At 42.5% G+C, this 27,899-nt stretch overlaps 1 protein-coding gene across 1 annotated transcript; it reads left to right on the forward strand.

Annotated features, from left to right (window-relative positions):
* Positions 1-5,394: 5,394 nt before the first annotated feature.
* LOC308161927 (tudor domain-containing protein 5-like) lies at positions 5,395-26,439 on the forward strand (the record flags this gene model as incomplete). The annotated part of the gene is made up of 18 exons (XM_080536007.1): positions 5,395-5,623; positions 6,025-6,528; positions 7,567-7,640; positions 8,023-8,106; positions 8,276-8,332; positions 8,601-8,763; positions 9,268-9,470; positions 11,261-11,478; positions 16,688-16,897; positions 17,306-17,372; positions 17,524-17,724; positions 18,032-18,160; positions 18,488-18,592; positions 18,866-18,942; positions 19,091-19,238; positions 25,622-25,725; positions 25,865-26,041; positions 26,427-26,439. 18 exons carry the CDS (start codon positions 5,395-5,397, stop codon positions 26,437-26,439), a joined length of 2,763 nt encoding a protein of 920 aa, XP_080392133.1.
* Positions 26,440-27,899: the final 1,460 nt, after the last annotated feature.

Raw genomic sequence — 27,899 nt, forward strand, 5'->3', positions numbered from 1 at the left:
TAAAGTATTAGGCAACAAGAATGAATCAGAAATCAACAATTTGCTTCTATCCTTTAGTGTATTTTTTATCCTTTTTAGTGTATTTTTTCAGTATCTTTGCAGAAAGTACGTTACGGCACATACTTCAAAGTACACTACATTTACTTGTGGAAAATGCTCACAAAGTTCAAACAAGAAAGAAAACAGAAATTCCAGGGCTACAATACAATAGCAATCACACCAAAAATGTCTCACTCCTGAGAGTTTTGGTCCACCCTCTGGTCTGCATCTGGTCTCATCTAATGTCTTCCCAGGCAATGCACGTCTATTTCATTTCATTGTATATATTCAGCTAATATTTTCTAGACATTTCAATATGATTACTGCAAATAGTGAAAATACCACCGCTCATCCCTTATCAGACTTTGCTGAGGTGCTGGAACTGAAGAGTATCAATAGAGTGCAAAATAACAGCATCTGCACACTCAAACACTGTGCAAAAAACAGTTTATTGCGAGCTTTCGGTCATATATGATTACTGCAAAAATGCACCAAATCATTCTGTTTTGAATGTGTTCTTCACAGTTTTGAACACAGTATGTTAACATTGGAAAAATGTGTTGCAAATTCATAGTGTTTTGCAGGTGGGGGAGTTTGAATGAGAGAAGTGTTATGGGTTTTGGAGAACGTAGTCATTGAATGCATTTTGTGTGAAAGCAGCAATGTAAAAATCACAGAGTAAGAGTCGCAGTTTGGTCCACATGGACTTCTGCTTTGCTGACTGTATAAGAGTTGTGACTCTGTGACTTCAGTATTGAACACTGCGACTTAGCGACCGTAAACAACTGTATTGTAAATGTCTTGGGAGTCACAGTGCCCCTCATGGGAATGTGCAGACTCAGACGTTTGTTGCTGATGTAAGTTTTTCTCTGTTTTCAGACCAGGAAAGACACACATCTTCCCACACACACTTTAATGACTAGTTATTGACCTCCGTTTCCCTCTAAAGAAAGTAATTGATTATCATTATGGCCCCAAACTCAGCTTCTGAAACAAAATCTCAAGTAATTTACTTTTACATTACAATTGATTGGGGAATCAAATCCAGTTAGTATCATTATACAAATTATATTAATATTATTATTATTATTCCTACTACGTAGTAGTATTGTTATTGGTGGTTTACTTCTTATTATTCTTTTCCTGGCTTTGGTCAAATAGTTCAAAAAGTCCCTGACCAAAAATGCTATGAATTTGCATTCCACAACTATGCCACATATTGCAGGGGATTTTGGCACATTCTTTTTGGCCGCTACCCACACGTTTATCTGTGTTGCTCATTCCACGAATGCATGATCCTTACAAGACAAGTTGTACCTCGTTGTAAAGGTGAGTAATCAGGCTTTCCATCGATATAAAATACAATACCAGTTGGTATTATTAAAGGGGAGGAAGAATCGACTGAAATAACGTTTCCAAACTTTTGGGGAGGAGTTTATATCTGGTCATGACTGAATTCAACATGATAATGACGTCAGTCTGCTGTGTGGCACCACGTGCTGTCTGATTGACACCTGCACGTGATGTCTGATTGACACCTGCACGTGCGCTTGTTCTGTGCGATGGAACCTTTGTATTTTATTAATTACTAACTAAAAAAATGTTTTCTTTAAAAGATAACACCACACAGGCATTAATAAACACCTAATGGATCAGAATATGTAAAAAAAACTCATTTTGACAAAAATGGAGATAGAACCTTCTAGTGCGTCACGTGCTGTCTGACTAACCTGATTAACACACTGCGCATGTGCGTTGCTGATTGACACCTGGTCGTGCTGTCTGTTTGAAGAGCCACTGTGAAGAACTGATTAATTCTTCTGTATTTAACCTCTCTTTGGAAGGTAAATAATAATATTAATAACGATGATCTAATTTGTCTGAACGTAGACGATTCTAAATGAATAACCTGTATATGAATAGACAGCTTAGTAAGTATTCTACAAGCTGTAACTGTCGTACAATGTTGATAGGACACATGCGCCATAATGGCGCTCATTAGCTCGCTAGCTGAAGCCAGTTGAAATGCTAACTTCGCTAACGGCATTGCATCCATAGAAGACACTAGTATTCGCCAGCAAAATGAATAGATACCTTTCTTTTCCAACTTTAACTTGCTTCTTTGCCGATTAAGATTTGAGGAAAAAGGTTGGACTGACTTATACATATACCTTTAAAATAAAAACCTGGCGTGAGAAGCTACAAGCTAGCAGCCTAAGACACGTGGGTTTCATTTTGTCACTATAACATTTTCGAAATGTCGGTACTAGGTTTGTACTTAAGTAAAGGGTTCCCACGGGTCCTTGAAATCCTTGAAAGTTTGTGAATTTGAGAAAAATAAATCAAATCCTTAAAAGTTTTTGAAAATAGACATGGGTCAATGAAAGTGTTTGAATTCCCCTCTCTCTCTCTCTCTCTAAAAAAAATAATTATATATATTCAAAAGTGTTTTACTTAGCTCGTCAACTAGTAAATAAGTCTCTGTATATAAATATAACTTTACACATATTTCACAATATATTGTTTTGCTGTGCTAGAGAAGTCAAGAGACCATCTAGGTTTCACACATTCAAGCCTCTCTTTTTAATTGTTGTCTGAGCGGATAGTTCCTATTATTCTTTTCCTGGCTTTGGTCAAAAAGCTCAAAAAGTCCCTGACCAAAAACGCTATGAATTTGCATGCCACAACTATGCCACATATTGCAGGGGATTTGGCACATTTCTTTGGCCGCTACCCACACGTTTATCTGTGTTGCTCATTCCACGAATGCATGATCCTTACAAGACAGTTGTACCTCGTTGTAAAGGTGACTAATCAGGCTTTCCAACGATATAAAATAAAATACCAATTGGTATTATTAAAGGGGAGGAAGAATCGACTGAAATAACGTTTCCAAACTTTTTTTGAGGAGTTTATCTTGTCATGACTGAAATCAACGTGATAATGATGCCAGTCTGCTGCGTGGCACGTCGTGAGCTTAGTATTATAAGGTTCTATCTCCGTTTAGGGCAGTTCAGAGATATTGAGCGTCAAAGTTTTGACATTCCATTATGTTTTGTGAGATGGAACCTTTGTATTAATTACTAACTATTATTTTTATTTTATTTTTTTTAAATAACACCACACAGGCATTGATAAACACCTAATGGATCAGATTATGTAAAAAAACTCAATTTTGAAAAAAATGGAGATAGAACCTTATAGGGGTGTAACGATACATCGATTCACATCGATGCATCGATTCATTGACTAACGATCTGATTACATCGATGCAATGTAAAAACATCGATCTATATCGTCATCTTATGCGCGCAGAGAGAGAGAGAGACTTGAAAAAGATACGAATGTTTTGCATTTTTGATGAGAGACAGTAAGTCTGTCCCTTCTAATATATATTTTGGAACATCTCTCTAAACCAGGGAAGTTCACATACTCGCGTTCGCAATGACTTCGCATTCACCGTGTCAAATCATAATTGCTTTGGACTTGATCAGTTGAATCAGGTGTGCTGGTGGTGGAACAGATCAAATATGTGGAGCGGCTGGGGCGCCCCGAGGAGAGGGTTGAGAAACACTCGGCTCCACTTCTCGGCTCCTCCTCCTCTCGCGTTCGGCAATCTCCGGTAATCTTCGGAAATGTTCGGCTTGTGTGAGTGCGTCTAATGAGAGTGCGTCTAACGGGAGTCTAATGGGCGAATACATTGACCGTTTTGGACACCAAAGATATTTTTTAACATCTACTCATCGAGGCGAATCCAGTCAGACCTGCTGGACGTGTGTGACACGTGTGTGGACGTGTGTGTGTGTGTCTGGATGTCTCTCTGAACCTGTGTGTGTGTGTGTGTATATGTTAATGAGCTGTATGTTAATTACCACTTATTACAATTGATAATTGTGTTAGATTGGCATATGATATCGCGTCATATCGATCATATCGTCATATCGATCTTGAATCGAATCGAATCGAAATCGTATCGTGACTGACATTGTGATATCGTCAAACATTGTATCGTCATACAAACAAATCGATATAATATCGTATCGTGATGAAGCTGGTGATTTATACCCCTAGAACCTTATAATTCTAACGTCACGTGATTGACACCTGCACGTGATGTCTGATTGACACCTGACCTGCACGTGCGTCGCTGATTGAAGAGTCACTGTGGAGAGACTGTTACACGCTTCTGTATTTAACTCTCTCTTTCTAAGGTAAATAATAATAATAATAATGGTCTAATTCTAAATGAACAACCTGTATATGAATAGACAGCTTAGTAAGTATTCTACAAGCTGTAACTGTCGTACAATGTTGATAAGACAGATGCGCCATAGTGGCTAGTTAGCTCGCTAGCTGAAGTCAATTGAAATGCTAGCTAGGCTACTAGCTCAAGTGTGAGAACAGTGACTTAAAAACCACTGCCAAAATATAAACTAAATGTCTTTAGTTGATGTTATTTACTTCTCTCTCGTGAATAATCGACGTCGCTAACTGCATTGCATCCATAGAAGACACTATTGGCCGGCAACATTAATAGATAACTTTCTTTTCCAACTTGAACTTGAACTTGCTCCTTAAAATAAAAACTGGGCGTGAGTAGTTACTAGCTAGCAGCCTAAGAAACGTGGCTTTCATTTTGTCACTAACATTTTTGAAATGTCTATGGTCTTACTAGGTTTGTACTTATCTCGTGAGTTTAGAATGATAAGGTTCTATCTCCGTTTAGAATGAGAAGGTTCTATCTCCGTTTAGAATGATAAGGTTCTATCTCCGTTTAGAATGATGAGGTTTTATCTCCGTTTAGAATGATGAGGTTCTATCTCCGTTTAGAATGATAAGGTTCTATCTCCGTTTAGAATGATAAGGTTCTATCTCCGTTTAGAATGATAAGGTTCTATCTCCGTTTAGAATGATGAGGTTCTATCTCCGTTTAGAATGAGAAGGTTCTATCTCCGTTTAGAATGATGAGGTTCTATCTCCGTTTAGAATGAGAAGGTTCTATCTCCGTTTAGAATGATGAGGTTCTATCTCCGTTTAGAATGGTAAGGTTCTATCTCCGTTTAGAATCATAAGGTTCTATCTCCGTTTAGAATGATAAGGTTCTATCTCCGTTTAGAATTATAAGGTTCTATCTCCGTTTAGAATGATAAGGTTCTATCTCCGTTTAGAATGATAAGGTTCTATCTCCGTTTAGAATGATAAGGTTCTATCTCCGCTTAGGGTCGTTCAGAGATATTGAGCGTCAACGTTTTTACATTCCATTATGTTTTGTGAGATGGAACCTTTGTATTTTATTAATTACTAACTCAAAAATGTCAACATTATAAAAATAACACCACACAGGCATTAATAATGATGACCCAAGACCAGCTACTGTGGGGCCTGAAGAAGGATGTTCGCTCCGTGCTCAACTCGTCCAAGTTAGGCCTGTCCCCGGACGACCTGAGTCGGGACTACCTCTGCATCGTGGGCCATCCGCTGCCTCTGAGGTCCCTCGGCTTCCACAACGTGATGGACATGATCAAGGAGATGCCTGACGTGGTGAAGATGGACTTTTTGGAAGACGGCAGCTTGGTGTTGAAAGGTAAGCCCAGTCTAGTAGTGGTGCGGCTGTGGCGCAGGAGGTAGAGTCGCCGTCTAATGATCACAAGGTTGGCAGATCGGCGGTTTGAGCCCCGGTTGGCCACATGTCGAAGTGTCCTTGGGCAAGACACTGAACCCCAAAATTGCTCCCAGTGAGCGGGCCGGCGCCTTGCATGGCAGCTTGCCGCCATTGGTGTGTGAATGTGTGAATGAGAGGCCGTTGTAAAGTGCTTTGGAGCAGCAAAAAAGTCGCTATAAGTGCAGTCCATTTACCATTACCATTTTAGTACTATGACCTGCACAGAGTAAAATTACACACGTATGCACGAAAAAACTACTTTATTCCAACCCAACTCTTTGCCTCGCTTTTTCTTCCCCTCCCATCCCTTGGTCCCTCTGCAGCGGTTTTGGACGAAAGCACCCGACGCATAGGGGAGATGGTGGCCCGGCAGCGTGTCCGTAAGCCCAACAAACCACACAGGGGCAGTATGGGCTTGTTCCCCGCCAGCCCCCTCCCCCGGCGGGGCCACGCCCCCCCGGCCCTGCCCGCTCACCTGCGCTCACAGCTGCGGCAGCTGCTCGCCCAGGGGCCCGTGGGCCTGTCGGAGCTGGAGGCCGGCTTCGCCCGCCACTTCGGCCACCCGCTGTGCTTCGTCAACCTCGGCTTCTACTCCGTCGCGGAGATGCTGGCGGCCGCGGCGGACCTGGTGGCGGTCAAGCCGAGCCGGACGGGCTCCCTGCTGACCCTGAAGGTGGCGCCACCTGCGATGGGGCTGACGGCGTCGCAGGGTGGGGCGCTGATGGCATCGCGTGGGGGGACGGCGGTGAGGACGGGGCAGATAAAGCCACCTCGACCACAGCTGACCCCCTCGACGGACACATGTGCGAGGCCAGCGGTAGACACAGGTGGGTTGGTACTACAGTGTAGACAGATCGTGACGTTAGAATTATGAGGTTCTATCTCCATTTTTGGTCAAAATTGAGTTTTTTACATAATCTGATCCATTAGGTGTTTATTAATGCCTGTGTGGTGTTATTTTTAAAATGTTAACATTTTTGAGTTAGTAATTCATAAAATACAAAGGTTCCATCTCACAAAACATAATGGAATGTAAAAACTTTGACGCTCATTATTATCTCTGAACTACCCTAAACGGAGATAGAACTGTATAATTCTAAACTCACGTTTTCTTTTTAACATTTACTTTTTCACCTAAGGCACCTGATGTGAAGGCTTTTTTCTGAGCAGGACTACATTTAGCACTTGTGTCCATGGGCATGCTATCATTCAGTATCCCTGTTTTATACCTTTAACTATACATGGCTATAAGTTGGACTAGCCTGGGAACACCACCACTAGTGTGCCCTTCAGTACGTTACTTAGCCCTAACTTTCTCCAGGGAGACTGTCCCTGTAAACTCTAATTAAGTGGTAAATGGTAAATGCTAACTGCTAAATGGTTCAGGCGGCATAGAGCAAATTACCCCTCGGACAGGAGGTTATGCCAGAGAGCTTTTTTGGATCCACACCCTAGAACGTTTACAACGCCTAGGCTTGAATGAGGATTTCGACATGTGTTGTGCTATGAATAAATTACTTTAGACACTATGTTCTATGCTATATGATGGCTACTGCCTGATGTCTGCATGTTTGTAGCATTTCTCTATAGTTTTTTGTTCTGTTAAGTATATATTGTAAATATTTCATGTACTTTTAGGTGTTTCCTGTCTCATGAACACATGTTTTTTGTAGTCCACTAAATCTAGGACTACAATTCCCATGATGCCTAGCCACTAGGTGAAAGATTTGACACAGATGTTGTGCATTGGCTAATTAAGTGATGTTGTTTGAAGCCTTTATACCACTGCATTCAATTGTCTGCTTTATCCCTGAAGAAGGTTTATGACTGAAAGTTCGTGCAATAAACTAAGTTTTTTTGCACAGATTTGAGTGTGCGGACGGATGCTGAGCCACAGCTCATCCAACAGGGGCAGCTATTTGAAAGATGTGTCATAAAAGTGAGTCTGTTTCTCTTTTTACCTCATAGTAAATGTTCTGTATGTGAAACTAACATTCAGGGGTGCAAACTTGTCACCTTTCTGCTAAATTAGCGGTTTTTACCACAAAATAGTAAATCCATGTGAATCAACCATGTTGATCATTTTCTTCATTTTCAGGCAAAAAATAAATGTTGTCACCTTTTTAGGCCATCACCAGTTTGCACCCCTGAACATTACTTTAAATGCTTGTAGAGTTCACTCCTACTAGAAGTCATGTTTTTTTGTGAAGAACATTTAATGAGATATGATTATTGGTCTCGTTGCACTTCACATTTATATGAATGGGAACTCACCCAATCACCACTAGTGAATGTGTTGTGTTTGATTGGCCACGATGCAGCTGGAGGAGAAGCTCAGGCAGCGTATCCTGGAGAACGGCCATGCGGGCACCGTCAGTGAGGAGCTGAAGGCCAACCTTCGCCAGGTCAGTTTACATCTTCCCAAAGCGACTTACAAGCAATACATTCGTTTAAGTAAATGAGTCAGGAGCCAGACTATTGAGTTGCTCCTTTATGGGTGGATACCGAAATCATTGAAAACTCCTAATGTTCTAGTCACACGTGATGGTGACAGTGAAGATTCCTTCTTTCTAGGTTGTTGCTCAGAACAGTGAAGGGATATCAATACATGATCTTCATGCCGAATACAAGGTAATTATACTAGTTTCCTTTGTTACACATATTCCACTCTACTTAACGGGGCGGCTGTGGCACAGGAGGTAGAGTCGCCGCCTAATGATCACAAAGTTGGCAGATCGGCGGTTCGATCCCCGGCCTTGCATGGTAGCTTGCCGCTATTGGTGTGTGAATGGGTGTGAATGGGTGAATGAGAGGCCGCTGTAAAGCGCTTTGGAGCAGCAAAAAAGGTGCTATATAAGTGCAGTCCATTTACCATTTACCATTTCCCCCTGGTCAACAGAGGATGTTTGGGGAGGAGCTCCCGGTGGCCCAGAGTGGCTTCCTGAGCGTGACGGAGATGGTTGGTGCGCTGAGCGACACGCTGCACCTGCGGCCTGTGGCAGGGGAGGAGGGCCCCCACTGGATGATCACCGACACCAAACACACCGGCCACACGCAACCAGGTCAGCTCGATGGTTTCAATTTGTATTGTTACTTTGGATAAAAGCGTCTGCTAAATGGTTAAAATGTAAAAAATGCATCCTATCTATTCTATTCAGCTAATACCATTGCGTTCCCACATTATTGAGAGATCACAGCCATTTGTCCCATTGGGGGAAGGGTCATTTGAAGAGGAGGGGCAGAACTGAGTACTGTATCTTATAGCTCATGGCATTCTATAAACGCAGCACCCTGATAATAATAATAATAATAACTTTAATTTATATAGCGCCTTTCAGAAACCCCAAGGACACTTTACAATTCAAGGGAATGATCAGACAGACAAAAACAGGACAAAACAAAACTGAAACAGTGACTAGGGGCCAAAGGCCTTGGAGAACAGAGAGTCCAGGGTGGGGGCATTGCGGATCACTATGGGGAGGGAGTTCCAGAGGGTAGGTGCAGCCACGCTGAAGGCTCTTGTCCCCAAAGGTCCGTAGGTTTGTTGATGTGATGTTTTTGGCCAGGGTCTGTAGAGCCCGACACCCCCGGCGATGCTGAGCAGGGTGACCGGCTGAACCCCTCCAGCCAGGGCTATTACTTCAGCTCTGGGGAGTCGCCCTGGGAGGGGCGCAGAGAGGAGGAGGACGGGGAGGACGGAGAGGCCGCCGCCGACAACGACTTGATGTCAGAGACAGACCTCCGCATCACCACCACCACCTTCCAACAGGTGAGAGAAGAGACCCGTCTGACTCGGGTCTGAGAAGACAGGTCGTGACGTTAGAATTATAAGGTTCTATCTCCATTTTTGTCAAAATTGATTTTTTTACATAATCTGATCCATTAGGTGTTTATTAATGCCTGTGTGGTGTTATTTTTAAAATGTTGACATTTTTTAGTTAGTAATTAATAGGGGTGTAACGGATCACCTAACTCACGGATCGGATTGTGTCACGGTTTTTGAGTCACGGATCGGATCATTTTTCGGATCAACACAAAACATACAAATAAAAAGCTTTTTCCTCGAATTCTGTAAAAACACCACTTTTACTGTGTAAAACCCAACAACATTCAAGATGTCAAAACTGGTATATATATATATGTGTGTGTGTGTATATATATATATATATATATATATACATATACATAACATATTCTACACTCAAACATTAGGCTACATATTAAACAGAAACACACATTCAACTTAAATGATGCAGTAGGAGAGAGGGAGGAGGCACCTGGTTGCAGCAGTGAATCACTGGGCTCTTTAAAGCAGACAAATAAACATGTTTTATGCCACTTTTAACTAAATAATAAAGTGAAACCTTACTTTAAACATGGTATGAAAAAATTGGCTACATTATCAGAAGTTGTCAAGCTGCCTTTTTCGTGCCTCCCATCAACACACCAGGGTCGCGGCAAATGTGTGGCCATGCTCGTACGACTTTCTCATTGCACAACGCTTAAACACCGTAACTTTTTTATCGACCACACTTCCAATGACACTGTCCGTCATTGTTATAATTGATAGCAAAGCCAAAGTGCTCCCATACATGGGATTTAAATGACGAGGGAGGCATTTCGAGTTCTTCTCTGTCGCCAACATTAGCAGGACTCGCCATGAACACTTGGGCTGTGTTCGTAAATTTGCTCTGATAGCGCCGGAGAGCACACTGGGTCCGACGTCATAAAGGGACCAAGTAATTTGATTGGACAAGAGGCGTTCCATGAATGCTGATCAGATTCCAGAGCGAATTTACGAACGCAGCCTTGTTGTTCTAGATTTTTTTTTGCATTATCAACCCATCATTGCGCTTTAGAGTAAAACAAAGCACGCAACTGTCGCGTCTATCTTTTCATGGCAACTCTACATTGTGATTTACAAAGGATATTAACTAATATTAAGTAATATTATTACTTGGTTACATTTTGCAATTGATCCGCGGTACACATGCGTGCCGAACCGTGGGGGGCGATCCGTTACACCCCTAGTAATTAATAAAATACAAAGGTTCCATCTCACAAAACATAATGGAATGTAAAAACTTTGACGCTCAATATCTCTGAACCACCCTAAACGGAGATAGAACCTTATCATTCTAAACGGAGATAGAACCTTATCATTCTAAACTCACGATCTGACTCTGGTCTAAGAAGAGTAACTGGTCCTACTTGCCCTTTTGTTCAAGGTCAGTCTGTAGCTTCTGTTTCCCCTGAGGGCAGCTGGACCAAATACATCATCATAGACAATTGAGGCTGAAACCGAAACGCATTTCACAAGAATAGATGTTGTTTGATTTCTGTACATCTTTGATCACCTCCTGTACATCTTCTTTGGTGATTGTAAATGTTCAAGGACAACCCATTCAATCCACAAAGTGTCTTTGTGGTGACAATAAAAATGTGTGTGTGTGTACGTGTGTGTGTGTGTGTGTGTGTGTGTGTGTGTGTGTACACGCACATTCATGTGTGTGTGTGTGTTTGTGGACACTCATGGCTGTGTGTTTCTCCCCCCTCTAGATGGTGGCCAAGTTCCCTGCCGTGCAGGTACGGTGTATGGCAGGTATGGTTCCTCTGGACGCCCTGCGGGGCCAGCGCCTGAGGGCGCCCACGCCCAGGGACCCTAGGGAGGTGATAGAGGTGTTGGTGGAGCACGTGGAGTCACCCAGCAACTTCTTCATCCGCTTCCACGAGACCCGGGAGGCTCGCGCCCTGGAGAGCATGATGGTGGAGATGAGGTGAGGAGACTGTGCCGCTTAGACCGGGGAGGAAACATGACTGAATCAGAATTAGAAGACTTTATTGCCATGACATGTAAACATGTTAGGAATTTGGTTTGGGACAGTGGAGCGCAGTTTACAACAGGACAGGTGCAAGACAGGACAAGACAGTGCAAACCAACATCATTCAGGGGTGAAAACTTGTCACCTTTCTGCTAAATTAGCCATTTTTATCTCAAAATAGGTCATCCATGTGAATTGTGTAGATCTGCAAAAAAAATGTTGGGTGTGGTGGGGGGGGGTCGGTCTAAGACTAAGTCTCATCCATGTCACATGATGCACAAGCTAGCTAATCTCCCTGTCTGCTAAACTCTGCTGCAGTTGAAATAACGTTTAGCTTCAGGGAGCTAGGTACAGTTCCAGACAGCATAGAGAACACAGTCACAGTAAACTGTTTTAGAAGTAATTCTGCAGGTGTTGAGGTCAGGGCTGCCGCTACTTACACACGCATCATTGTTAGACCACCGTTAGTGCTAGCGATATCTATTTAACACCATTAGTGCTAGCGCTATCCCCCCCCCCCTAAGGTTAGCCACAAAAAAAATGTGTCACCTTTTTGGGCCATCACCTGTTTGCACCCCTGTATTATGTATAAACCACTTTCTCACAGATCCAGTTCAGTGTCACTCTACATGGGTAGTCATACCATTGATTAAGTTTACTTCCATAATTAAATATGCAAACACAGTCATCATCCCTATAACTATTTGGCTGATTGTGACCCCAGTACGCTGTGTTGAGAGGTGTGCCATCCACCCATTTCCAGGTCCCCTCTGTGTCTCTCTCAGTCAGACCAATCCAGACGAATTTCTTATTCAAATCAATGATAAAGTCCTGTTCCTCTATGCTGTTGATGACCACCAGGTCTGCTCCTCTGTCTCTGCAGTCCTGTCTGCTCTCATCCCAGGTTCTAGTCTCAGTGGAGAGGAAGTAGCAATTGCAGCCAAACTTCATCCATCCTTCTGCACAACCGGTTTTCAGTTTCCTCTGAAGGTCGTCTCTCTCTTTAGTCAGGTTGTTGTAACTGGTCTGTAACCAGTCTGTGTGATCATTCTCATATTTGTCTGAGAGACAGGAGAAGCTGTGGTTAGGTTGACAGCCTGGCGGTTTATAACTTGTTCTCACCATCAGGTTCTACTGAACTGATTCAGTTCATAAGAATTACGACCATGTGACATTCAGTTTGGTGGTTTCTCTTCATAGAGCTCTCTGTTAGGGCTTTCACACCGGCAAAGAACCGTGCCGGTTCGCGTTCGCGTTCGGGAACCTCCGAACTTTGGTGCTGTCTGGCGAACGAGCCCGCATTCATACCAGTGTAACCACAACCATCAGGGGTCATACCAGTGTAACCAGAACCATCAGGGTTCATACCAGTGTAACCAGAACCATCCGCGTCATCAACGCTGGGTGATGAAGGGGCGGGATAAACAAAAATGTCACAACTAGATGGCAGCTACTTCACTGGACATGAGGATAATATCTTCCACTACAGTATCTGAAATAAACACAATTTTATATGAAACAAAACAAAAGACACTTTCTACACGCCTTCTCTTACTAACCAGCTGCTCCATTACTGGAATAGAAATGGCTTACGAAATTCGCGTTCGCGCATGTCTGCGAGCGTGTGCGTGTGTGTGTGTTTGCTGAGCATGTGAGGAAGATAGAGAGAATAATGAAACTTTTGATATTGTTTTTGATCACTAATGATTAGATTTAGATTAGATTACATTTTGTCTACTTCCTTCTTGCTGGTCTTTGCAGCCTAGAATATGACACACCCACTGACGACGTGACTGTTCTACGTTTTGGTTCGCGCTTGAGAACCACTATTTTCTGGTACCCGCTGCGAACCAACTTTTCAGGCTCCTAACCAATTGAGTTTGGGTCTGCATGCGCCGGCCGGTTCCAGACGGTTCTTTGCCGGTGTGAACGCCCTATGTGTGTATTCAAGGATAATATCATAATCACAAGTCAGGAGACTCACAGTGGACGAGACGCAGGGAGACGTTCAGTGTGACTTGTAGAACACACATCAGCCCAGCAACCAGCATGTGGATTCTCCTACCTGCAAGAGAGACACACACACACACCATTCTACATCACTGAATCTCATATCAATGAACAAACATAAAATGATGATTGTTAGTCACTCATATCTCTTTGAATCTGTGCTGATTCTATGTCTTTAGAGTCGTGAGATTTTAATGTGTAAATAATTAGATAAAATAAGAAAGTATAAGAAAGTCCACAAGATGGCAGCAGACATTTGCACAAAAGTGTCTGAAGCGTTAATGTGTGTGTGTGAGTGTGAGTGTGTGTGTGTGTGTGTGTGTGTGTGTGTGTGCGTGCGTGCGTGCATGTGAGTACGTTTATGCGTGTGCGCGGACAGCATTCTGTGTGTGTTTATGTGTGTGTGTGTGTGTGTGTGTATGGATGTGTGTGTGGACAGCATGCTGTGTGTGTGTGTGTGCGTGTGTGTGTATGGGTGTGCGTGCGGGTGTGTGTATGGGTGTGTGTGTATGGGTGTGTGCGTGTGTGTGTGTGTGTGTTCACACCTAGACAAGTTCTCACTACAATTACCTTTTATACTGTTTTTAATATTCTTCCTCTTTTTACTCATTCCTTTCTTTTGAGGGCAAAAACCACCACAGGGTCACATTCAGTTAGCGACATGCTACATGCTGATACAGCTAGATGCAGTAAGAGACCATATATACAGTTTGGTAGAGAGGAAGTAACTCTATCAACGACATTGACACTGAACTTGAAAGGTGAATATTTAGGCCTTACAAACATTTTTCCAAATATACCAACCATTTAAAAATGAGTCTCTACAGTATGTGCATTTTAAATCCATAAGTCTTACTCTGTTTCAGCTGTGTGTGTGTGTGTGTGTCATCAGAAAAGGGAGATTCAGAAATCACAAGCATGATTCATGATGACAGTTATTAGTTACTGACCTGAGTGAGAGTTATTAGTTACTGACCTGAGTGAGGACAGTTATTAGTTACTGACCTGAGTGATGAGACTCTCTGACCACAATCCTCTCCTCCACCTCCCCTCTGTGGAACCTGACGTTTTCATCCTTGTCAGGGTTGGCATGGATAACCTCAGACATCTTTCCAATACTTTTTATTCTAACTTTACCTCAGCTCTACTGTATAGTCTCTCTGTCTGTGTAGCTGCGTTAGCATGTGTGCCTGACTGACAGCTGAATGTGAGACTGTTGTTGCTGCCCTCAGTAGAAAAGGAAGTGTACAACGATGATGAGGAAGTACACAGGTGTTTGTGTCTGCACTGAAACTCTGCCCCCCCCCCCCTTCTTCTGGGGACTAATATTACTTTATTTTTCTTATTCAATTGGAATTGGTTTTTAACAATTTTGTCTTTAACTATATTATATTTATAGATTTTTTAAATACATTTTATTTCCATTCATCTATGACAGGTCTCTAATATGCAACATACTAGTTGTTGTCTTGTTTTTTTAGCTCTAGCTTTTTTCATGATGCGCGAGCTAACTAATCTTCCTGTCTGCTAAACTTTCAACAACGCTGCTGTTGAAATAACTTTTAGCTTCAGGGAACTAGGTGCAGTTCCAGACAGCATAGAGAACACAGTCACAGTAAACTGTTTTAGAAGTAATTCTGCAGGTGTTGAGGTCAGGGCTGCCGCTACTTACACATGCATCATTGTTAGACCACCGTTAGTGCTAGCGGTATCTATTTAACACCATTAGTGCTAGCGCTATTCAAAGGTTAGCCACAAAAAAAACGTTTCACCTTTTTGGGCCATCACCAGTTTGCACCCCTGATCATAGTGCAAGGGGTGGGGGACACCAGCAGCAGCATTTAGGAGCCGGATGGCCGTGGTGAAAAAGCTGTGTGCGTGTCGGGCCTTCACAGTCTTTAGTGACCTCCTGCCTGAGGGGAGCGGGGCGAAGAGGCTGTGGCCTGGGTGTGCGGGGTCAGCCATGATCTCCCTGGCCCTCCCCAAAGCCCTACTTTTTGACTCTACTTTCATTTCCCATTGGGAATGGGAAATGAATATAGAGTCAATGGTTGCCTTCATTGTAGTCATGCTGCAGATTATCAGATCTCACAATACCTTGAGTCTAACATCTCAGGCAACCACATGTACAGTAGCAGCAAGCACAATGCTGATCTGTGCAGCCCCTAGGTGACCTGGAACGTAACCATATGTGTGGTGGCCTGGGAAAACCCTTCATTCACATGGTGGCATTTTGACATTTTCATTTTTTTATATTTCCATAAATTAGAAGTTCTCAGCTATTCATAACTGGTTGAATGACTGAGATAGCCCTTTATTTTAAAAAGTTATGAGCATTTTAATGTATCATGTCAAAAAAAGTGAAAGGTGAGAAATGCTGCCCCCGACCCCTTTCTCCTCCGGGTCGGGGGAGGAGCCTATGCAGATCGTCCGGTCTCGTTTGTCTGCTTGTGATGCGGTGTTAGTCTGCTCGCCTCGTCGGTATGCGAGGGACAGATCCATTTGTGTGTCTTCTAGTTAAGATTTTATTACTTTATGCTTATTGTGAGCATCAGTAAACTGGCAATAACACAGGTGGAAGTATCGTCTCTCCTTTCGCTCGTGTGCGTGCGTTGCTTAACTGAGAATGAGACACGTTCAACGTGACGTTGTTTCGCTAGCAAACTACCCACCACAAAAACATAAAAATAAGTACTTTCTCTTTTGTTTTCTTAAAATGTTTATTCACCATAATGTAGTATGGAGTTCAAAGTACTAGAATACCACATAATATCAAAATCGCCGAAATAGGACATTTCCGTCTATTTTTGCTCTTTGCCACAAACGAACGCCAGCGACATCCGACGGGTTTTCCCAGGCCACCACACATATGATCAGGTCAGATTCCTGTATCTGGAGTGGTAACATAGAACCATGAATAGAATAAAAAAGAAAGAAAAAATTATTCTAGCATTGCGACTGCCAATGGCTCCTGGTCCTAGCATAGATTATGTTTTCTTACAATGACTGATGGATATATGATTCACTTACTTAGACAAATCTATTTGTTGTCAGTTCGCTTTGGTTAAAGACGTCTGCTGCTAAATGGCCAAAATGTAATGTAACGAGTTGCAAGATGATGTCAGAGTTTGTGGGAAACGCCTCTTCCTCCTAGGAGTTGCTACACCTATCCCGAGGTGTCGGAGTGGTACTCCCTTCCCTCACGTTTCGTGCGTCAGGGCCAGGTGTGCTGCGTGGCTCCCAGAGACGAGTGGTTCTACCGGGTCGTCATCCACCGCGTCCTCAGCCAGACCCAGGTGGAGGTGTACTACGTGGACTTCGGGGACCTCACCACTGTGGACAGGACCAGCCTCAAGTTCCTCAAGTAGGCTTCTTCTGGTCCAGTTCAGACAGAGAGCAATGAAAGTCAATGGGCAGGTTTCACTAGACCAGTGTTAATATTGGCAGGCTTTTTAGTCACTTTTAGTCATTGGTGTTTAGATGAAGATGCACACCAGTTCTAGTCACACCAAGTCACCTCCATTTTTCTTAGTTCCAGTCCAGTTCCAATTGATGAAAACTGAAAACATTCCAGTGCAGTCTCAGTCTTTTCGTCGCTGACTACGGCTAGACTAAAATGTTTTTGGGGTTTTGTGGGAGACCGCTTCTTGCCACATATTGTAGTGTAAAATCAATGTCCTGTAAATGTGACAGTCATTTTAACGACAAGTGTTAGGCCTCCTTGTCTGTTTTGCTGTTGTCCCCCTACATCTCTCTGCTTTCTCACCCCAAGGTGTTGTTACTCTGAGCTCCCGGCCCAAGCGATCCCCTCATCACTCAGTGGAATCAAGCCTATGGGTGTAAGGCTCCACACACATCTCATATCACTGTTATTGACCACCAATCTCCCCAAGCTTTTAACATTGTATTGCTCCCATAGAGTCCCATTGACTTCCAGATAGCACTCTTATCTCCCATTCCATATTAAAAGCCTGTGTTTTGGTGTTCCAGGGCAGTTGGAGTTTGAACGCTACCAGCTCCTTCCGGAAGCTGTGCTGTGAGCGCCTCCTGTGGGCAGCTCTGCACAGCTACCACGCAGACTTCCTGCAGGTCTTCCTGTGTGAGACAGACACGGAGGAGGACGTGTACGTTCACAGTGTCCTGCAGAGCCAGGGCCACGGGCTCTCCTGTCCCTCTGCAGTCAACTCAGAGGTCAGTAATGTACACACACACACACACACACACACAAAATTGCTCCCAGTGAGCGGGCCAGTGCCTTGCATGGCAGCTTGCCGCCATTGGTGTGTGAATGTGTGTGTGAATGAGAGGCCGTTGTAAAGTGCTTTGGAGCAGCAAAAAAGGCGCTATATAAGTGCAGTCCATTTACCATTTACACACACACACACACACACACACACACACATACACTTGCTTATACATGTACTGTATATATCCCATTCAACAACAATGATCCATTGCATCCATCCATTTGTTGTGTCAAACGTATTTCTTCTTTCAGCTGTGTGAGCAGTTCAACCCTGTGACCCTGTATCTGGGCGAGGGTGTGTTTGATGAGGGGATGGAAGTAGACATGGACGTGGTGGACCAACCCCCAGAGCCCTGCACCCAAACCCCTGCCACACCCCAGGTGAGGAGCTCCCCTTTCCCAATTCTAACAGTACACACACACACACACACACACATCACACTCTCATTGTAGCAGACTAATGATCGTGGAGTGAAGATATTATCAAAGCGTATGCGCCTGTCGATCACCCATCCGCTTTGATAATATCTTCACTCACGATCATCTAGTCTAGTCTGGCGCCTGCGCCGTCTGTTGTTCTTCCTGCACACAGGTAAAAATATCCAGGATCCAGCAGCGTCGTCGGGCTCGCGCAAACAAACCCGGCGAATGTTTTACTTGCTCCGGACAAGTAAAAAAGCGTTACTGTCGAACCCTGATGTGTTTTAGGCTGCAGACCCTGCTGTTGGGAGCAATGAAAAAGAAGTGAAGCAGCTGCCTGACCTCCCAAAGCTGGAGTTCATCGGGGTGACACAGGCCAACTTCAAGGCCCAGGTATGACCTCTGACCCTGTATCACGCCCTCGGATTGAACAAGAGTTAGATTGTGTACAATAGATAAAGCATGTCTATTATAAGTAAGTCAACCATCCATGCCATATCATCGCCATGTCCTTGGTCCAATTCCGGCCATCGACAGCTGCAAGTCATCCCCCCTCTCTCTCTCACCCATACTTCCTGTCAATCTCTACTGTCTCTATCCTAATAAAGCAGAAATGCCCTAAAAACATATATATATATTTTTTTACTTGTGTGTTTGTTGTGTCAGGCTGAGGAGATGGTTGTCTGTCCACACACTGACAGCACTCAGACAGCCTTTGATGCCTTGGCCACCGTGATGGATCTGTGAGTTATTACTTTTATTACTTTTATGCAGTATGTCTGTTTGTTTATGATGATGTAAAGATTATTATTATTATGGTACTTCCACATTTGTTGACATGTATGGTTTCAAGATTGTGTGTGTGAGCGTGTATTTCTGTGTGTGTGTCAGTGGGGTTGAGGTCCATGCCCAGAGTTCAGAGGTCGGTGCCCAGAGTTCAGAGGTCAGGGCCCTGAAGGCGGAGGAGGCCCTCCAGGCAGCGCTGGAGAAGATCCAGAACCTGGAGAGACAGCTAGCTGAGACCCAGAGGAGCCCAGAGGTCGGCTACCTCAACCACAGACCAACACCATAACACACTACTGTCACAGACCAACACCTTAACACACTACTGTCATAGACCAACACCTTAACACACTACTGTCACAGACCAACACCATGACACACTACTGTCATAGACCAACACCTTAACACACTACTGTCATAGACCAACACCATAACACACTACTGTCACAGACCAACACCTTAACACACTACTGTCATAGACCAACACCTTAACACACTACTGTTATAGACCAACACCTTAACACACTACTGTCATAGACCAACACCTTAACACACTACTGTCACAGACCAACACCTTAACACACTACTGTCACAGACCAACACCTTAACACACTACTGTCACAGACCAACACCTTAACACACTACTGTCACAGACCAACACCTTAACACACTACTGTCATAGACCAACACCTTAACACACTACTGTCATAGACCAACACCTTAACACACTACTGTCATAGACCAACACCTTAACACACTACTGTCACAGACCAACACCATGACACACTACTGTCACAGACCAACACCTTAACACACTACTGTCATAGACCAACACCATAACACCACTGTCATAGACAAATCAATAACACACCTCAATTATTATGTCAATACTACACACATATCAGTGATATTGCAGGTAAAAAACATAATACATCTTTCTGTGAAGATAATTTCCCCCCACCAGAGCAGGCTGTTTTGTATAGGCCTGAATCCTAATTTCAAATATACGCTTAATTCAACTCTTTGTGCCAACCTCCCATTGGCATAAACATCTCAACTTAATGGCCTTGAAGCCTGCTGACTGATCTACTGTAACTCACAGTAACATGGCTTAGGAGAGAAGACATCTAGAGTACTCTACTCTGTGGTTTTACTCCACTCTCCTTCTCCTCTTATAATACAGGGTTCGACAGTAACGCTTTTTTACTTGCCCGGAGCAAGTAACAAATTCGCCAGGTTTGTTTGCGTGAGCCCGACGAAGCTGCTAGATCCCGGATATGTTTACCTGTGTGCAGGAAGAACAACAGACGGCGCAGGTGCGAGACTAGACTAGATGATCGTGGAGTGAAGATATTATCAAAGCGTACGCGCCTGTCGATCACCCGTACGCTTTGATAATATCTTCACTCAGGATCATCTAGTCTGGTCTGAAAATATCCAGGATCTAGCAGCGTCGTCCGGGCTCGCGCAAACAAACCCGGCGAATGTTTTACAAGTAAAAAAGCGTTACTGTCGAACCCTGTAATGCAATCAGTGACTGTTTGAATTTGGTACACTCATACGCGTATATTTGTATTACAGTGAGCAAGAAATCTGTCGTGGCAGGCCCAAAGAAGGTAGCCACACCTGAGCCCAAAGTAGTGAGTCAGAAGCCTGAGTCGAGTCCCAAACCCTCCAAGCCCAAGACACTACAATATTGTATTGTGTATTAAAAATGTATGTTCTATTTAAAGTTCAAAAAAAAAAAATGTTCTAAGGTTCTATCTCTGTTTAGAATTATAAGGTTCTATCTCCGTTTAGAATTATAAGGTTCTATCTCTGTTTAGAATTATAAGGTTCCATCTCCGTTTAGAATTATAAGGTTCTATCTCCGTTTAGGGTAGTTCAGAGATATTGAGCGTCAAAGTTTTCACATTCCATTATTACATTCAATTGTCACCGTCTTTGAGCCTCGGAAAAGCGCTATATCAATTTAATGAATTATTATTATTATTATTATTATGTTTTGTGAGATGGAACCGTTGTATTTGATTAATTACTAACTCAAAAATGTAAACATTTTAAAAACAACACCACACAGGCATTAATAAACACCTAATGGATCAGATTATGTAAAAAACAAAATTGACAAAAATGGAGATAGAACCTTATAATTCTAACATCACGAAATGCAGTGGTCTTTGACAAGGTCTCAAGAATGTGGTGACACCTGGTGTTCTGGTCACAGGCATGTCGGCATGGGTTCTAATCCGGCCCATGCCCTGTTGACATGCCCTCTCTCCATTCTTCTCCTTACTTTCCTGTCTGTCTTCACTGTATCTGTCTAATAAAATGAAAACTATGAGTGGGACTGCCCCACTCAGAATCTTTTTTTTTTAATGTGTTAATTGTAAAGTAACAATTGTGTTAATTGTTACTAATAAAAGTTCTAATAAAAGTTTACACCCTACATCCCGTTAACACGAAGGGACACCCCATAGTCTCTCTTTACATCATAGGAGAATCGTTATCTTCCTCTCTTCTGGTCTCTCCTGCTGTCGTAGAGGTTGTATTGGCTGGGGGGGTCAGAGGTGAGAGGTCGGGGGGCAGGCTGAGGGGAGGGTGAGGACCACCGCTGGGCGGAGGGTGTGGAGGAGCTGGAGGAGACGGAGCTGGACGGCAGCAGGAGACCCAGACAGAGAGTCCAGAGAGGCCCGGAGAGCCTCGCAGGCGGCCCGTTCTCCCTCAGCTGCTATCACCTGAGAAGGAGGTGGTTTTACTTTACTTACTTACTTACTTGCATACATACACACACACACACACACACACACACAAAAGCAGAGACACATAACCACACAATAATGGTCATATTCACAAAACGCTTGGACTTATAAAGACTAAAACATGACATTGTTCTCCATTACTCATTGTGCTTTGTTATTGTATTAGTACCACTAATAGTACCACAATACAATATTGTATTGTAATCATTTGCTTGATCTTTGTTATTGTATTAGTACCACTGTAAACATAACAGGTGCAGATACTACTGTATACCCCTACTGTCAGCCAGTCATCTTCCTTCCATTTAGATTTGATTGACAAATCAATCAAAATATGACGTTTTGTTGCTAAATGCAATGTACTTTCCTACAGTATATACTTATCCTGTACCGCTCATCTGTTATCAGACTTTGCTGAGGTGCTGGAACTGAAGAGTATCAATAGAGTGCAAAATAGCAGCATCTGCACACTCAAACACTGCAACAAAACAAAACAAAAGTTAATTACGAGCTTTCGGTCATATATGCACCATATCATTCTGTTTTTAATGTGTTCTTCAGAGTTTTGAACACAGTATGTTAACATTGGAAAAATGTGTTGCAAATACATAGTGTTTTGCAGGTGGGGGAGTTTGAATGAAAGAAGTGTTGTGGATTTTGGAGACCGTGGTCATTGAATGCATTTTGTATGAAAGCAATGCACAAATCACAGAGAAAGAGTCGCAGTTTGGTCCACATGGACTTCTGCTTGGCTGACTGTATGAAGAGTTGTGACTCTGTGACTTCAGTATTGAACACTGCGACTTAGCGACCGTAAAAAAATGTATTGTAAATGTCTTGGGAGTCACAGTGCCCCTCATGGGAATGTGCAGACTCAGACGTTTGTTGCTGATGTAAGTTCTTCTCTGTTTTCAGACCAGGAAAGACACACATCTTCCCACACACACTTTAATTACTAGTTATTGACCTCCATGTCCCTCTAAAGAAAGTAATTGATTATCATTATGGCCCCAAACTCAGCTTCTGAAACAAAATCTCAAGTATTTTTTTTTACATTACAATTGATTGGGGAATCAAATCCAGTTAGTATCATTATACAAATTATATTATTATTATTATTATTCCTACTACATAGTAGTATTGTTATTGGTGGTTTACTTCTTATTATTCTTTTCCTGGCTTTGGTCAAAAAGCTCAAAAAGTCCCTGACCAAAAATGCTATGACTTAGCATGCCACAACTATGCCACATATTGCAGGGGATTGTGGCACATTTTCTTTGGCCGCTACCCACACGTTTATCTGTGTTGCTCATTCCACGAATGCATGATCCTTACAAGACAAGTTGTACCTCGTTGTAAAGTTGACTAATCAGGCTTTCCAACGATATAAAATACAATACCAGTTGGTATTATTAAAGGGGAGGAAGAATCGACTGAAATAACGTTTCCAAACTTTTTTGGAGGAGTTTATATCTTGTCATTACAGAAATCAACGTGATAATGACGTCAGTCTGCTGCGTGGCACCACGTGCTGTCTGATTGACACCTGCACACCTGCACGTGCGCTGCTGATTAACGGTGGACTGAACCATGCAATGAATAAATAGAGGGGTAAATAATAAGGCTTAATTTTGTCAAACATAGAGAAACAAAACTCCAGTTTGTTTTTTTAATACATAGAATTATAATTTGAAGTCGGCTACGTTAACTTCCTTATGATAATAATAATATTATTATAAATATAATATATTTAAAAATATGATTCTCTTGGGCCCCTGTCAGTGATGGGCCCTTAGAATCGTCCTAATTTACCCACCTCCCCTAGCGGCGCCCCTGCCTGCACGTGATGCCTGATTGACACCTGCACGCGCGTTGCTGATTGAAGACTCCATTTCCAGACTTCATTCTTCTGTATTTAACCTCTCTTTCTAAGGTAAATAATAATAATATTAACGATGATCTAATTTGGCTGAACGTAGACAATTCTAAATGAACAACCTGTATATGAATAGACAGCTTAGTAAGTATTCTACAAGCTGTAACTGGCGTACAACGTTGATAAAACAGATGCGTCATAGTAGCTAATTAGCTCGCTAGCTGAAGTCAATTGAAATGCTAGGCTATGCTACTAGCTCAAGTGTGAGAACAGCGACTTAGAAACCTATACATCTTTAGTCTTTAGTTGATGTTATTTACTTCTCTCTCGTGAATAATCGACGTCGCTAACTGCATTGCATCCATAGAAGACACTTTTGGCCAGCAACATTAATAGATAACTTTCTTTTCCAACTTGAACTTGCTCCTTTGTTAAACCGGGCGTGAGAAGCTACTAGCTAGCAGCCTAAGACACGCGGGTTTCATTTTGTCACTATAACATTATCGAAATGTTGTTACTAGGTTTGTACTTAAGTAAAGGGTTCCCACGGGTCCTTGAAATCCTTGAAAGTTTGTGAATTTGAGAAAAAGAAATCAAGTCCTTAAAAGTTTTTGAAAATAGACATGGGTCATTGAAAGTGCTTGAATTCCCTCCCTAAAAAAAATAATTATATATATTCAAAAGTGTTTTACTTAGCTCGTCAACTAGTAAATACGTCTGTGTATTGCTTAACTTTACACATATTTCACAATATATTGTTTTGCTGTGGTAGAGAAGTCAAGAGACCATCTAGGTTTCACACATTTAAGCCTCTCTTTTTAATTGTTGTCTGAGCGGATAGTTCCTATTATTCTTTTCCTGGCTTTGGTCAAAAAGCTCAAAAAGTCCCAGACCAAAAACGCTATGACTTTGCATGCCACAACTATGCCACATATTGCAGGGGATTTGGCACATTTCTTTGGCCGCTACCCACACGTTTATCTGTGTTGCTCATTCCACGAATGCATGATCCTTACAAGACAAGTTGTACCTCGTTGTAAAGGTGACTAATCAGGCTTTCAAACGATATAAAATACAATACCAGTTGGTATTATTAAAGGGGAGGAAGAATCGACTGAAATAACGTTTCCAAACTTTTACTTCTCTACTGTCTCTATTAGGGCTGGGTATCGCCACTGATTTCCCAAAACGATTCGATTCCGATTCACAGCTCACAATTCGATTCGATTCGATTCGATTCACGATTCGATTCGATTCGATTCCGATTCGATCTAGTTACAATATACATTTTTTGCTTGAATATGAAAGAGATTCTCAGAACTAATGCTATAAATGGTTCAAGGAACCCTATAACATGTAGCATTGTTAAACATATCAATGTTTACATTAAGAATTGACTCCAAAGCAGTTACATGAATGTACTTTTTATTGGAACATAAATGAACATCATTGACCAACATTTTGCTAATCCAAAATGCACCCAGACATCTGACTTTAAGCCTGGTGGTGACTTGAGTGTCCCTGCCATCGCCATGTTTTTAGATTTTAGTGTTGAGACCTCTCGTTGCGTGAGATATGATAAATTCTTGTAGCGCGAGATCTCGTTGCGGGTTGAAGCTGCAAGCAAAAAAAAAAAAAAAAAAAATCGATCTCGGGATTTATGAATCGATAAATCGCTCATTCAATGAAGATCGATTCAGAATCGGGAAATCGATTTTTTGAACCCAGCCCTAGTCTCTATCTGTCTCTACTTTCTCTCTCTCTCTCTCTCTCTCCCGACGTAGGCGGTCGCATTTTGCTCCCTCTACCCTCCCACCACCGTTGTCTTGTCTGCTTTTTCCTTTCCTTGTAGTCTTTGGTTGTATATGTTCTATTGTAAAGTGCTTTGAGTTGCATTTCATGTACGAAAGGCGCTATATAAATAAAGCTTTACTTACTTACTATCCTAATAAAGCAAAAATGCCCTTTTTTTTTTTTTTACTTTTGTGTTTTGTGTCTCAGGCTGAGGAGATGGCTGTCTGTCCACACACTGAGGAGATGGCTGTCTGTCCACACCCTGACAGCACTCAGACAGCCTTTGATGCCTTGGCCACAGTGAGGCTTCTGTGAGTTATTACTTTTATACTTTTTATGCAGTATGTCTGTTTGTTTATGTTGACGTAAAGATGATTATTATTATGGTACTTCACATTTGTTGACATGTATCGTTTCAAGACTGTGCGTGTGTTTCTGTGTGTGTGTCAGGGGGGTGGAGGTCCAGGCCCAGAGTTCAGAGGTCAGGGCCCTGAAGGCAGAGGAGGCCCTCCAGGCAGCGCTGGAGAAGATCCAGAACCTGGAGAGACTGCTACTCCAGGCAGCGCTGGAGAAGATCCAGAACCTGGAGAGACAGCTAGCTGAGACGGCCCAGTCTGGAGCCCAGAGGTTGGCTACCTCAACCACAGACCAACACCATGACACACCTCAACCACAGACAAATCAATAACACATCAATTATTATGTACATACTAACACGCATAGATCACCTTCATAACACATAACAGTGATATTGCAGGTAGAAAAACATAATACATCTTTCTGTGAAGATAGTTTCCCCCCACCAGAGCAGGCTGTTTTGTATAGGCCTGAATCCTAATTTCAAATATACACTTAATTCAACTCTTTGTGCAAACCTCCCATTGGCATTGGCAACTTAATGGCCTTGGAGCCTGCGACTGATATACTGTAACCCACAGTAGGCCTAGAAGAGAAGGCATGAGTACTGTACTCTGTGATTTTACTCTACTCTCCTTCTCCTCTTACAATGCAGGGTTGGACAGTAACGCTTTTTTACTTGCCCGGAGCAAGTAAAACATTCGCCGGGTTTGTTTGCGCGAGCCCGACGACGCTGCTAGATCCTGGATATGTTTACCTGTGTGCAGGAAGAACAACAGACGGCACAGGCGCGAGACTAGACTAGATGATCGTGGATTGAAGATATTATTGTCGGGCTCGCGCAAACAAACCCGGCAAATCTTTTACTTGCTCCGGGCATGTAGAAAAGCGTTACTGTCGAACCCTGTAATGCAATCAGTGACTGTTTGAATTTGGACACTCATACGCATATATTTGCATTACAGTGAGCAAGAAATCTGTCGTGGCAGGCCCAAAGAAGGTAGCCACACCTGAGCCCAAAGTAGTGAGTCAGAAGCCTGAGCCCAGTCCCAAACCCTCCAAGCCCAAGAAACTACAATATTTGACAATGAAAGAAAACAGAGTGAAGTATTTGAAAAGTATTGTATTGTGTATTAAAAAATGTATGGACTCACTGCAATGTCGCTTTGGATAAAATCGTTCGCTAAATGACATACTGTATATATTGTCAGCGTCTTTGAGCCTCGGAAAAGCACTATATAAATGTAATGAATTATTATTATTATACATACAACAGTATATAGAAGGGGACTTGCTTTCATTTCACATTGGTCATTACACCTCATCTTCAATGACCCTTCTTCCTGGTGGGACAAATCGTGAGCTTAGAATTATAAGGTTCTATCTCCGTTTAGAATTATAAGGTTCTATCTCCGTTTAGAATGATAAGGTTCTATCTCCGTTTAGAATTATAAGGTTCTATCCGTTTAGGGCAGTTCAGAGATATTGAGCGTCAAAGTTTTTACATTCCATTATGTTTTGTGAGATGGAACCTTTGTATTTGATTAATTACTAACTCAAAAATGTCAACATTTTAAAAATAACACAGGCATTAATAAACACCTAATGGATCAGATTATGTAAAAAACTCAACTTTTATTTGTATAGCACTTTTCCTGCAAATGTTGCAGCTATTAGTAGATATTACATTACAACTATTTAGCAGACGCTTTTATCCAAAGCGACTTACAATTAGAGATTACAGGAACTGTAATGGAGTCATTTAGGGCTGTAAGTGCCTTCCTCCAGCACACCACTAGTGGTAGTGTTCCCAGGTTGGATTTGAACTCATGACCTTCTGATCATGAGTTCAGATCATGTGGTTTGTCCTTTCCCTCTTTCTCTCTCTCTCTCTCCCCCCCTCCCTACCTATCATTTACCATTGAGAGTACAATGTAGCTTTTTTTCCTATTAAGTATTTGTAATATTTCTATTAAATTGTAATAGTAAGTGGCCTGGGGTGTTCCAGTGGTCTAGCACCGCGGTCTACAGTGCACACATATTCCCATGTCGGCATGGGTTCTAATCCGGCCCATGCCCTGCTGACATGCCCTCTCTCCCTTCTTCTCCTTACTTTCCTGTCTGTCTT

Source organism: Nansenia antarctica, assembly GCF_963989245.1.
Source record: "Nansenia antarctica genome assembly, chromosome: 7".
Taxonomy (NCBI): domain Eukaryota; kingdom Metazoa; phylum Chordata; class Actinopteri; order Argentiniformes; family Microstomatidae; genus Nansenia; species Nansenia antarctica.